Source organism: Homarus americanus, unplaced genomic scaffold (assembly GCF_018991925.1).
Source record: "Homarus americanus isolate GMGI-L3 unplaced genomic scaffold, GMGI_Hamer_2.0 scaffold39155, whole genome shotgun sequence".
NCBI classification, from domain to species: domain Eukaryota; kingdom Metazoa; phylum Arthropoda; class Malacostraca; order Decapoda; family Nephropidae; genus Homarus; species Homarus americanus.
In genome coordinates, this window is record NW_024737042.1 from 565,415 (window position 1) to 579,042 (window position 13,628).

The 13,628-nt window shown below is 44.2% G+C and overlaps 1 protein-coding gene across 1 annotated transcript in view; it reads left to right on the plus strand.

The window, feature by feature from the left end:
• The window catches only part of LOC121872762 (spore wall protein 2-like), a 92,879-nt gene extending 79,489 nt beyond the window's left edge, over positions 1-13,390 (plus strand). Inside the window, exons 2-3 of the mRNA XM_042375815.1 lie at positions 4,072-5,369; positions 13,213-13,390. Coding sequence (XP_042231749.1) covers positions 4,072-5,369; positions 13,213-13,390 — 1,476 coding nt within the window. The remainder of the gene's footprint in view (positions 1-4,071; positions 5,370-13,212) is intronic.
• Positions 13,391-13,628: the final 238 nt, after the last annotated feature.

A 13,628-nucleotide genomic window follows, 5' to 3' on the forward strand; every position in this document is an offset into this window, starting at 1 on the left:
AGTACTTTCCCAAGATTTCAACTAGTATTTTTCCCCAGCAATCTCATGATACTTTCCATTGCTTTCTACTAGTATTCGTTCTTGCATACTTTCTCCTGGTAAATTCCCTTTCTCTTTACACTCTCTCCAGTATTAGTGTCCTCGTACAAGAGAGAGAGAGAGAGAGAGAGAGAGAGAGAGCTGCCACCACGCTAATAACCGTCTCTGTCCAACTTTGCGTCAAATCTGTAATTAGTGGCAAGGTGGGGAGGGAGGGCGGGGTAGAGGGGGGAGAGGGGAGGAAGAGGGGGATGTGTATGTAGGAGAGGGGGAGCTGGAAGATGATTGAAGAGGAAAGGGGAGATGGGGAAGTGGTGGGGAGTGTGTCTAAATAGGGGTGGAGGGAGGGTAGGGATGGAGGTAAAATATAACTAAAATAAAGACAACATAAAACTAAGAAAAAATAAAACCAAAATAATAGTAAAACAAACAAAACTAAAACAAAACCAAACAAACAATCCCAAATAAAATAAAACAAAATTAAACTAACATAAACCCAACTTGCAGGTGTCTACACAAGTCACTAAAAAATAAATAAACACTTAGATGGGAGAAAATAATTTTTGCGGGAAAAAATTATTTACACAAGAAAAAAAAACAGGAAATTATAAAAAATAAATATAATATTTTTTTTTTTTGGGGGTAAATAAGAATATATTTAATTTGTATTCTATTTTAATATTGCAATAGACAAGAAAATTGTGACAAGAATTGCTTGACTTTATTGAACGTTTTGGGATTTTTCCTTAGCAATCTTATCATACACTCGTTCCCCCCCAAAAAGAAATATCTTTACGATTTTGCGCGAGACAATATGACACAACGGACGAATGATTCTGACAACCCTACCGAGACAACAGGAGTCGCAGTGTTCATTTTGAAATTGATCGGTCCCTTCCGTGAAGATACTATCTGGAGCGAGTGTACATGAGGTATCTGCCCACGAACCGTACTACGACATAGGTCAGTATGGAACTAATGACACTGAACACTAACTCGTTTTCTTTGACCCTCGGAACACCCGGGATACCATTGCGCGAACAGTAAATTTTGAAACATATCATAAACTTTGCCATAACTGCACCAATATTTACCATGTAGAGACCTTGCTACACCTTAACTTAACCTAACCTAACCTAACCTAACCTAACCTACCAAGTTTAGTGCAAATTCGCAAACCTGTTCTTGAGTTATTTTAGGAGCACGCACGCACACAGAGCCGTCCTGGGGAAAATAATGACAGACCTGGGTATCAGCCTTTGTAGAGTCTTATATGGTGGGGGTGAAGGAATGAATGGGGGTATGGAGGAGGGGAAGAAGGGGTAAAGGGGGAGGAAGTGGAGGGGGTGTGAAGGAGGGGTGTGGAGGAGGGGTGTGGAGGAGGGGGGTGGGAGGAGGGGGGTGGAGGAGGGGGTGAGTGGAGGGGGTGTGTGAAGGAGGGGTGTGGAGGAGGGGTGTGGAGGAAGGGGTGTGGAGGGGGGTGTGGAGGAGGGGTGGAGGAGAGGGTGTGGAGGAGGGGGTGTGGAGGAGGGGTGGAGGAGGGGGGTGTGGAGGAGGGTGTGGAGGAGGGGGTGTGGAGGAGGGGGTGATGGAGGAGGGGTGTGGAGGAGGGGGTGTGGAGGAGGGGGTGTGGAGGAGGAGGGGGGGTGTGTGGGAGGAGGGGGGTGTGGAGGAGGGGGTGTGGAGGAGGGGTGTGGAGGAGGGGTGTGGAGGAGGGGGTGGGAGGAGGGGGTGTGGAGGAGGGGTGTGAGGAGGGGGTGGAGGGAGGGGGTGGAGGAGGGGTGGGAGGAGGGGGGTGTGGAGGAGGGGTGTGGAGGGGTGTGGAGGAGGGGTGGGTGGGAGGGGTGTGGAGGAGGGGGGTGTGGAGGAGGGGTGGAGGGAGGGGGTGTGGAGGAGGGGGTGTGTGGAGGAGGGGGGTGTGGAGGAGGGGTGAGGAGGAGGGGGTGTGGAGGAGAGGGGTACAGAGTAAACCTCCATCTTTGTGTTGGATCTTTCTTACTTGTGTCACTTAATTAATTCTCACGTTAACATTTAAACTAGAGTCTAGATACATTTTTGGCGCCATTTGTAGAGCTCTATAGTCAAGGTCGGCGTTAGGTACGTTCTCACATTAACTGACAAAATAGTCCCAGCATAATTTTGGCGCCATTTTGACATCCATCCATATCTGTACTGCTATTTGGGGGAGGACATAAAATTCGTTCTTACAATTACACTCGTCTTAGTGTAATTCCGACTCCATTCAGGTCAGTCGTATCTACGGTACAGTCAGTCGTAGAGATGTTTGCCCTCAGCCCCGGGTAGTGCGTGGTTCAGGAGCCTCCCAGAAAGTGGAGTGAGAAAGACTCACAAGTTGGCTGGTTTATCGTCCGCCGCCCCACCACGAGATACGAGCCTCGTAAACGAGTTTTGTGTTCTAAATCTTGCGGATATTGCACGCCCGATTGTGTCTTAGGAGGTGGGGGAGGTGTGACTGGCAGGGGTAGGAGTGACGGGCAGGGGGAGGTGTTACTGGGAGGGTATGGGGAGGGGGAGGAGGTGACTGATAGGGGTAGAGAAGTGGGGAGGAAGGGTGTTTGCTACCAGGAAGGAGGGAGGCAGGGTGGAATGAAGAAAAGAGGAAGGTGCAATGCTGCAGGGAACAGCTGGCAGTCGGGGAGGTGTAATGCTGCAGGGAACAGCTGTCAGACGGGGAGGTGTAATGTTGCAGGGAACTGCTGGCAGTCGGGGAGGTGTAATGCTGCAGGGAGCAGCTGGCAGTCGGGGAGGTGTAATGTTGCAGGGAACAGCTGTCAGTAAGGGAGGTGTAATGCTGCAGGGAACAGCTGTCAGTAAGGGAGGTGTAATGCTGCAGGGAAAGGCTGTCAGACGGGGAGGTGCAATTATATTTTCTTTAACCGGCCTTTAATTTATCATTGATTAACCTTTTTTTTTCATAAACAAAAATTATTCTTTTATTAAAACTTATGTGTTTCATTAATTAAGAAAGTTAATGTTTATTTTTAATTGTTTTTCAAATAAATTTTCACTAATGATTACAAGAATTTATAATTTCCATTTTCAGAGCCTTTTAAAGCTCGTTTTTATTTTATATTGAAATTTCCGTAAACCAAGAGACTATACAGATATATTTATTCTCAATGTCTCGTATCTATTTCCCTCGTGTCTCGTAATATTTAGTTTTATCTCGCAATGTCTCATTCAGTCTCGTGATATGTCGCTACTTTATGCAATACCTAGTGGTCTCTACATTGTTCTCTTAAATACATAGCAGTAACGTTTCTATGCACCGCACTCTCTCTCTCTCTCTCTCTCTCTCTCTCGCTTTACAAGACATTTTAAAGCAGTACAGCATAAAACTACGATCACACGCCTTGCACAACATCATCTCACAAAACTAAGACATTTTTCAACGCCATACCTTTTTTGCTAAACTCGAAAGATTTTGCATCATGAAAGCATCTTGCAACAATACAGTATCTTACGGTTTCTTGCAACACCGAATTATCACATCATCTCGCAGGTCAGATATCACGTGATATAATCTTTTGCAATATTTTTACAGCCTCTTGCAATACTTTAGGATATCACAACAAGTCATCTCTCTGAACAACATTACAGCATCTTGCAACACAATTACAGCATCTCGCAACACAATTACAGCATCTTGCAACACTAAAACAGCATCTAGCAACACTATTACAGCATCTTACAACAGTTACAGCATCTTGCAACACAATTACCACATCTTACAACACTATTACCACATCTAGCAACACTATTACAGAATCTCGCAACACAATTACAGCATCTTGCAACACTATTACAGCATCATACAACAATTACAGCATCTTACACCAGTTACAGCATTATGCAACACATTTACAGCGTCTTACAATGTTGTTACCACATCCTGCAACACTTTAGGATGCAGCAACACGCCACCGTCCATGACAACACCGAGTAATCTTGCAAAACTAATACCTACTTCATGTCAGATCAATTTCCGGACAACCATGAGCCGATCAACAGGATAGGAGGATCAACAGAGGATCAACAGAGGATCAACAGAGGAGGATCAACAGAGGAGGGTCAACGGAAGATCAACAGAGGAGGGTCAACAGAGGATCAACAGAGGAGGGTCAACGGAAGAGGATCAACAGAGGAGGATCAACAGAGGGTCAACAGAGGATCAACAGAGGAGGGTCAACAGAGGATCAACAGAGGAGGGTCAACGGAAGAGGATCAACAGAGGAGGATCAACAGAGGGTCAACAGAGGATCAACAGAGGAGGGTCAACGGAAGAGGACAGAGGAGGATCAACAGAGAGGGTCAAGAGGATCAACAGAGGAGGGTCAACAGAGGATCAACAGAGGAGGGTCAACGGAAGAGGATCAACAGAGGAGGAGGATCAACAGAAGAGGGTCAACAGAGGATCAACAGCAGGAGGATCGACAGAGGATCAACAGAGGAGGATCAGCAAAAGAGGAGGTCAGCAGAAGGATCAACAGAGGAGGATCAACAGAGGGTCAACAGAGGATCAACAGAGGAGGATCGACAGAGGATCAGCAGAGGAGGGATCAACAGAGGAGGATCAACCAGAGGAGGGTCAGCGGAAGAGGATCAACAGAGGAGGATCAACAGAGGATCAACAAGGAGGGATCGACAGAGGATCAGCAAGGGAGGATCAGAGGATCAGCAGAGGATCAACAGGATGATCAACAGAGGGAGGATCAACAGGGAGGATCGACAGAAGGGGGCAACAGGAGGATCGACAGAGGATCAACAGAGGATCGACAGAGGATCAGCAGAGGAGGATCGACAGAGGAGGATCAACAGGAGGATCAACAGAGGATCAACAGAGGATCAACAGAGGAGGATCGACAGGAGGATCGACAGAGAAGTCAACAGGAGGATCGACAGAGGATCAACAGAGGATCAACAGAGGAGGATCGACAGAGGGATCAAGCAGGGGAGGATCGACAGAAGGATCAGCAGAGGAGGATCGACAGAGGATCAACAGAGGATCAACAGAGGAGGATCAGCAGAGGAGGTCAACAGAAGGGAGGATCGACAGAGGATCAACAGGAGGATCGACAGATGAGGATCAACAGAGGAGGATCAACAGAGGAGGATCAACAGAGGAGGATCAACAGTGAAGGATCAACAGAGGAGGATCAACAGTGGAGGATCAACAGAGGAGGATCAACAGTGGAGGATCAACAGAGGAGGATCAACAGTGAAGGATCAACAGAGGAGGGTCAACAGGGAAAGAGAATTAACAGGAACACGAGAACAGTAACCTATCTTGTCCACGATACCTTCACCAGGTAAACTACACAGGTAAATTAGGGTCATTTCTTCCCTAATTTGTTTTACTTTTTTCGATCACGGGAACAACTACACCGGCGAGTCTCGTGTTACCTGAGCAATTAGCATCGTTTTTGGATATTAGCGGCAGCAGTGGGCGGTGGGTTATGGGCGGTGGGCAGGGGGTGGTGGGTGGTTGGTTATACTCGTGTCTATACTTAAACCCCCGCGTGTGTGTGTGTGTGTGTGTGTGTGTGTGTGTGTGTGTGTGTGTGTGTGACAGAGACAAACAGAGAACCAGACAGATACACACACATACACACACAATCAAAACAACAACAAAAACAGCCTCTATAATTATACTCATCTCTATAATAAGACTCTTTAGTTATAATACGTTCCCAGTAGATTATACCTGATATAATTATACGCTTGGCTCTCACTGAGGTATAACTAATATAAATTATACTCAAGTACCGCCTATCTGTCTCTTAGTATCCTCAGGGCAAGAAGTCTTACCTAGGAAAAGAAAAAAAATATATATAACACACACAAAATATACGATAAAATAATAACTAATAATAATATACACAACTAATACCGTATATATATATTTTTTTTCAAGGAAGATGACATATAATATATCAGTGTCTCTCGTGTAACCTAGAAGGAAAATAATAACAGCAAGGGTTTTTCATTTGAGGTCAAAGGTCATATATGTTTTTTTTTTCACGTGATTTTCCATAACGTTAAGAAAAATATAATAATCATATATCGTGTTAACATTTTTTCTTCATATTCAAATGTATCTCTAAATTACGTAACAATTTCACTGCATTTCACTGAATCTGTCAAAGTAAATTTTTCTTTTTGCTTTTAAGGCCCACAACTCCATGACAGGGTATTGCTTTCGGTGTGTGTGTGTGTGTGTGTGTGTGTGTGTGCGTATGCGTGTGTGTGTGTGTGCCATGGTACCAGTTCACGGGCAGGTTTACGCAAGCTGGGATAATGCTTACTTTATTATCAGTTTACAATTTTGTTTTTATAATTACAAAACAGAGACAAATATAGAGATGATTCCCCCCCCCCCCCCTCCACCTCCCCTCTCCCCCCAGAAAGAAAAAAAACCAATAAACATAAAACATGTATTCGAGACTGAACAAAATAAACGACCACTTCACAACAACCCATTATTCCAAGATGACAGAGGCACCACTCCTTACGTCTGGCTCAAGAGACATCTCTCCCTGTCTTACTGAATGAGAGACTGACTGAAAGAGTAGACCGACTGAGTGGACTGACTGAGTGGGTGGACTAATTGACTGAGTGGGTGGACTGACTGAGTAGACTGACTGAGTAGATTAACTGACGGGGTGAATTGACTGACTGAAAGATTGTCTGACTGACTGACTGACTCCCTCTCCTAACACAGCAGTACATCAGGGTCTTGTTCACAGTCACTGGCAGTATAATTTATGTAGTTGCTTATTTAATTCAATTTAATTTACTACTACTACCACTACTACCTTGTATAAAACTACTTAGCGCTGACCTAGTTCCTGTTGGCCCCCGGCTGATGATGACTCTCTCTCTCTCTCTCTCTCTCTCTCTCTCTCTCTTATTGCTATTACTACGTATATGTTGTGTACATGAGCCTAACCCTTGGTGTGTACATGAGCCTAGCCCTTGGTGTGTGCATGAGCCTAACCCGTGGTGTGTACATGAGCCTAGCCCTTGGTGTGTGCATGAGCCTAGCCCTTGGTGTGTGCATGAGCCTAGCCCTTGGTGTGTGCATGAGCCTAGCCCTTGGTGTGTGCATGAGCCTAACCCTTGGTGTGTACATGAGCCTAGCCCTTGGTATGTACACGAGCCTAGCCCTTGGTATGTACACGAGCCTAGCCCTTGGTATGTACATGAGCCTAGCCCTTGCAGTGCACACGAGCCTCTAACACCCTGTGTACCCAAGCTGTGTCCACGTCTCGCAGCGGGCCGCAAGTGTAGCTGTGTATTAATAAATTACGGTAATCAACTTGGACCAAACACTACTTCAGCTCCTGCAGTTATAATTCACCGCCATAAACTTGTGTATATACCAGGCTAACCACTCCGTTCTACTGCCTAAATAATTTACCATGATGAACCAGCATTATATACTCGCTTTACGGCCGTCCTCTTAACTTAGGGAATATTGAAATAAATTTGAAATAATTGTGGAGGAAATGTTCTATCCGCTCTCCAGGACGATATAACTAGTATGTCATGATAGATTTTTGTATATATTAATCAAACGATACTCGGCATCTACACTAATTTGTAACAATTTTGCCACAATTTACAATAATTTACTCTTCTGGGGACTAGATCTATAATAAGATTTTTTTTTATCACCAACAGAGTAAAATGAGTAGTTCCTCTGCGCCTCTGAGAAGTGTGTCACCAGTACAACAACCTCTGGCAGCGCTGCCTGAGACACGATGTATGCTATATGGTGGGCAGACTTAATTAATCTATTCCCTTCCATTAATCATATTGATGGATGGCGCCTCTCCTGCCAGTGTTATGAGGGAGGTCTTGAGGCCTCAGCAACAGAGAGTTCCTGTCAATTAGGTGAGACAGTTATTTCTTCTTTATGACTGGTACAGTTTACCCATGGCATAATACTGCGTCATTGCAAGTGTTCACATTTGTTGATTGATTATTTCCGTGTTACGTAATAATCTACCTACGCTACGGTACAATTTTTTGAAGAACAAAAGAATTAAAAACAAAGTTACCGACTTAATAATAATAATTGGGATATACAAATAAATACTACAATATAACTTTGATTTGGCACCACTGTAAAGAACTTATTATTTTCTTGAAACGGGGAACTGTAAAATACACCAACCACATCTACACCAACACCTTCTACACCAACACCATCTACACCAACACCTTCTACACCAACACCTTCTACACCAACACCTTCTACACCAACACCTTCCTCGAGTTAGGGATAATTATCTACCAGCAAATCCTCTTTATTTTGTAGTTATTAAGAAGCAGGAACACAACAAACGTATATCAGGGCCCAACAACTACAATAATAAGTATAACAAAATAAATAAATAAATTACCATAGACTTCACAACCCCCTCAAACAAAAGATCAACATTTAGTGCATCATGTATTGTGGAAAGTGAACTATAAAATGATAATAATTGCCCTTTGTGTTTGAGGGCTCTAAGGTGTTAACTCTGCTGCACACACAACAACCCAGGATGACGAGGTGTATGACCCGGGGCGTCAAGGAGTAGCCCAGGAAAACCGGACAACTCCCCAACCGCACTGGCATAGCCATTAGACAGACGTATACATCAAGCTCATTAACTCAAAAGAAAACCATACGTAAAATAAGATTAATAATAAAAAATAAATGCCACACACCTCTAACCCTCCCTCCACCCACCTCCAGCCCCCAAACCTCCCTCCACCTACACCTCCAGCCCCCAACCCTCCCTCCACCCACCAACTCAAAACAAATGACGAACGCTCCGACCTAAAGGTGAGGAGCGACTCATTGAGCGACCTCTACCTGCCATACAAGGTCACAAGTATGATAATCTCGGCCGTAAGCCAGAGGCACCTGGGCCTTATCCTCTTGTCTGGTAGCGGCGTTGAATAGCTGTATAACGAGACCTACTCTAGAGGTCGCTGAATGGTGAGGTAATGAGGTGTTCTCCTTAGAGGCCGCGGCGCTAACACCAGAGGCCGAAAAGCAGTACATAGAGGGTAAATAATTAAACGCCCACACCTGTATGGTCGACCCGCGCTTCAGACATTCCAGTGGCCGGCCGGAGGTGAGGGTCTGTTTTACCCATTGTAGCGTGCTGACGGTGTTGTGAACGCTGGGGTGTTGTATTGAGACGTGCTGACGGTGCTGTGAACGCTGGGGTGTTGTATTGAGACGTGCTGACGGTGCTGTGAACGCTGGGGTGTTGTATTGAGACGTGCTGACGGTGCTGTGAACGCTGGGGTGTTGTATTGAGACGTGCTGACGGTGCTGTGAACGCTGGGAGAGGATTGGGGTTAAAAGTAAACTCCGAGAGAAAATAAAATGTAAAGTGAACGCTGGAAAGAAAATTGCTGTGTTATCTTCAAGTGAGAGGGAAGTGAGAGAGGAGTGAAGGAGTGAGGAAGAAGTGAGAGAGGAGTGAAGGAGTGAGGAAGTGAGAGAGAAGTAACAGAAGTGAGAAAGGAGTGAGGGAGGAGCGAGGGAAGGAACTGAGTTGTGAGAGAGTAAGAAAATGGAGAGATGTTTAGAGATAAGTAAAGGATAAGGAATTCAGACGCCATTTTGGAAAGCTATCTTTGTGCCTTAGCTTAAGTCACCCATAGAAATATTTTCATAGCAGGTGAAAATAAAGCTAACTGAAAGGAAAGTGAAGATTAGTTAAAGGAAAGTGAACATAAGCTAAAGTAGAGTAAAGATAAAGCTAACACAGAAGGGGGGAGAGCTGATGAAGCTTATTTTACTGTGGGAGGTTGCTGGTGGTGCGATGCTGATAGCTGAGTGCGTCACTGGCGGGTCTGTTCACGACAGCTCTCTCTCTCTCTCTCTCTCTCTCTCTCTCTCTCTCTCTCTCAGCTGTCCCTTACCTTCACTCATAATACATATCAGCTGTTTTATGTTAATGTTTACATCAGATCAGCTGTTTCTTCCCTTCGGTCACAATACACATGATCAGTTTCGTGTCGACAGGAAGCCCTCCCTCCTCCCCTCCCTCCTCCCCCCTCCCTCCCCCTCCCCTCCCCACTCTCCTGATCGTCATTTTTCCCTCCCAGCGGTTCAAGACAATACAAATATCCCTTAAACCAGCTGCTCTCACCTTTCAGATGACAGCAACAGCAGCAGTAATAAAGAGAACAGCAGCAAAATGAGAGGACTTCCGCTCTTGCATTTTATGTTCGTGGGAAATAACATAGAGCCGACGTTCTCTGCTGGGGCTGCCAAGGCGGGTTTATTATTACGGTTTCTCTCCTGCAGTGTATCACCTGTACCATGATCTCTCTCTCTCTCTCTCTCTCTCTCTCTCTCTTTTATTCTCTCTCTCTCTCTCTTTCCTTCTCTCTCCCGGGTGATAATTGAACGAACGTCGTTGAGTCTCTCTTTAATCTTGTCCTAATTTCATCAACGTCAGAGAAAACGCTCAGATTTTATTCTCATTTTCCCTCAATTTGATGCATATTCTTAACACCATATGAGTCTGGTTACGAAACTTATGAAAATGAAAAATAAAACAAATAATCTGGTCATATTGTATCTTAAAACGTTAAATATATTAATATAATTTACATATAAAACATTTACTTATACAATCGTCCACCACAGTTTTTAAGTCTTAATATAAGTGACAAAACCTGACACCTGGACAATTAGGCTTAACAACCCCCCTGAACTATTGCTATGCTCGGCCCTACGTCTCCGCTCAGCTTTTCATAAACTTTTCATATTTTCGACGTCTCCTCCAAACTACCTCCTCAATTTTCCAGAAACTTCAATGAAAAGTTCCTTGGATGGTCCTTCCTCATCACTGCGTCTGAAGGTAGACAAGGCCACACACACACACACACACACACACACACACACACACAAACACACACTTAATCTGTGCTATGTCTGTTTTATTTTCCATTATATGAAAACAATTCCACAAAACACTGAAAAAAAATAACTGATTGGAGTTGACTTTTAAAAGGTTTAATATGGAGGTGTTAATGAATTACTTATAAACTGAAGGACACAGGTATTTAGTGTTAGTATATTAAAATGTATACATACTGCAAAATACAAGTATGTGTTAAAATATACGATCCACTTACCCAGGTAATTCTTATTCCATTCAAGGGTCAACTGTCGCCTCATCAAACTAAATGGACAAATATTACTACATATTAGAAGAAATAAGGAAGAAATTAAGAGATAAGAAATTCCAGTTCAAAATATCATCTGTGAAAACCTAAAAAAAAAAAATAATCCATTGAAATTATGACTCTACATGTCACTGGGTACGTTCCTTGCGTTGTACTCAGCCAGCAGTACTCAGGTGGCAATATTCAGGCAGTAATACTCAGTTAGCAGTACTTAAACAGTAGTATTCATGTTGCAGTACTCAAACATCAGTACTCTGGCAGTAGTACTCAGGCACTAATACTCTGGCAGTAGTACTCAGGCACTATTAATCTGGCAGTAGTACTCAGGCACTAATACTCAGGTACTAATACTCTGGCAGTAGTACTCAAGCATAGATTTATGGAAACAAATTAGTTCTATGTCCAAATTTGTTGAGTTTTTTTTATTAAGGTATGACTGATGACGATGAAGACAACGAAGTAGAATGATGATCAAGACAACGAAAAAAGACGAAGAAGAAAACGAAAACTAAAAAAAAAAATCAGTAGAATGTTCACATTTAATTCAGCATATGAAAAATGTTTAATACATCCTGTAAAACTGTATAAACCATCACAAAATTATTTCCGTATAGTCTAATAAAAACAAACATTTACCTCAAAGAACATATTGTAAAAATTAATGCTATTAATTTAGTCGATTCTATGGTGAGGGTAATGTAATCACCGTGTGTGTGTGTGTGTGTGTCCACTATCCTCCACTACTCCCAGCACCTCCCCCTGACAGACCCCTTCCAGCCCTCAACACCCCCTCCCCCCCCCTCCCCTTGTCCCACAGCAGCGACACAACGGGATCAACGTGAACCTCTTCTCCACTCCTACGTACTCTCAATCCTTACTTTCTCTGGCTCTCCCTAGACTTTCTCTGGCTCTCCCTATTTTTTCTGACCTTTCACTAGACTTTAATTGGCTCCCTTTTCCTTCTTTATTACTTTTTCCCTCTCTTCTTCCTCCTCATTCCCTCCCCTTTCTTTGACCTCATCTCTCTCTTTCTCAATCTCTATTCCTCTCTTTTATCTCTTTTTTCCTTCTTTCTCACCCATTATTCCCCACTTCCACATCTTTTTTTCCCCGGCCTTTTCTAACTCCCCCCCCTCCCCCCAGACTACTCACCATTTCTTCAAGGATTAAGACATTTGATAACCTTTTAACCCGAAAGGAGCCTCAATGCCTCTTTTTTCACCGCTCTAGCCCCTTCCCTCACCCCCCTAACACATTCTTCCTCAACTTCTTACACAACTTTGTCGTTTTTTTTTGGGGGACTTGTTTCCTTTGGAGTTGGTCAGCCTTACTTCTTTCGATTTTTTTTTCCCGAACATGTTTCCTGGGTTTGTTTCCTTTGGATTTGCTTCATTTGGACTTGTTTTCTTAGATTTAATTTCTGGAACTTGTTTCCTTGCACAAGTTCCTTCTGGGAGGGTAAGCCTGCTGCAGCGAGGAACTGCATTTATGGAGTTGGCTTTGTCATCCGCCAATCCATCCTACACAGGCTAACTGAAATGCCTGTTGGGATCAACGAGCGCCTCATGACGTTCCGAGTCCCACTGAATCACTCACGTCATGCCTTCTTCATCAGTTCATATGCCCCAACACTGGATGCAGAGGATGACATCAAGGAGGCCTTTTACGCCGACCTTGACAGTGTGCTAACCTCTATCCCCAGAGAAGATAAGGTTGTGATCCTTGGTGACTTCAATGCCAGAGTTGGCAGAGATGCTGACACATGGCAGGGAACCATAGGGAGAAACGGAGGAGGCAAGTGTAGTTCCAAAGACCTACTCCTCCTCAACAAGTGTGCTGTACAAACCTCACTATCACCAACACCTTGTTTAGGCCCGCCAAGTTCAAGGGTTCTTGGCAACACCCACGATCTAAACATTGGCATTTCATTGACTTCATCATTGTCAGGCAAAGAGATCGTCGAGATGTCCTCATCACCCGAGCCATGTGTGGCTCAGACCACAGTATGACACAGACCATCGGCTCGTCAGAGCCAAGCTCTCACTTCACGTCGCCCCACAACGGCGAAGGCAAAAAGACTTCAAAAGAGGTTTTAACACCAAGCGTCAGGAGGATCAAGCGGTAGCACATGCTTTCAGAGAACAGCTCGAACAGGGAGGCTGATAAATAACCCAAATCCCAGTGCCTAATGAGGTGTTCTCGACACTGTCATGACAAAAACCTGCAGAGACCCTCGGCCAGATCTAAAGAATACACCAGGACTGGTTTGTTAAAAGTGACCCGGAAATCAACGTTCTCATCGATGGTAAACGTTGCTGCTTTCAATGGCTGGCAGAACAACCCTCAGTCTCGGACCAAAGCTG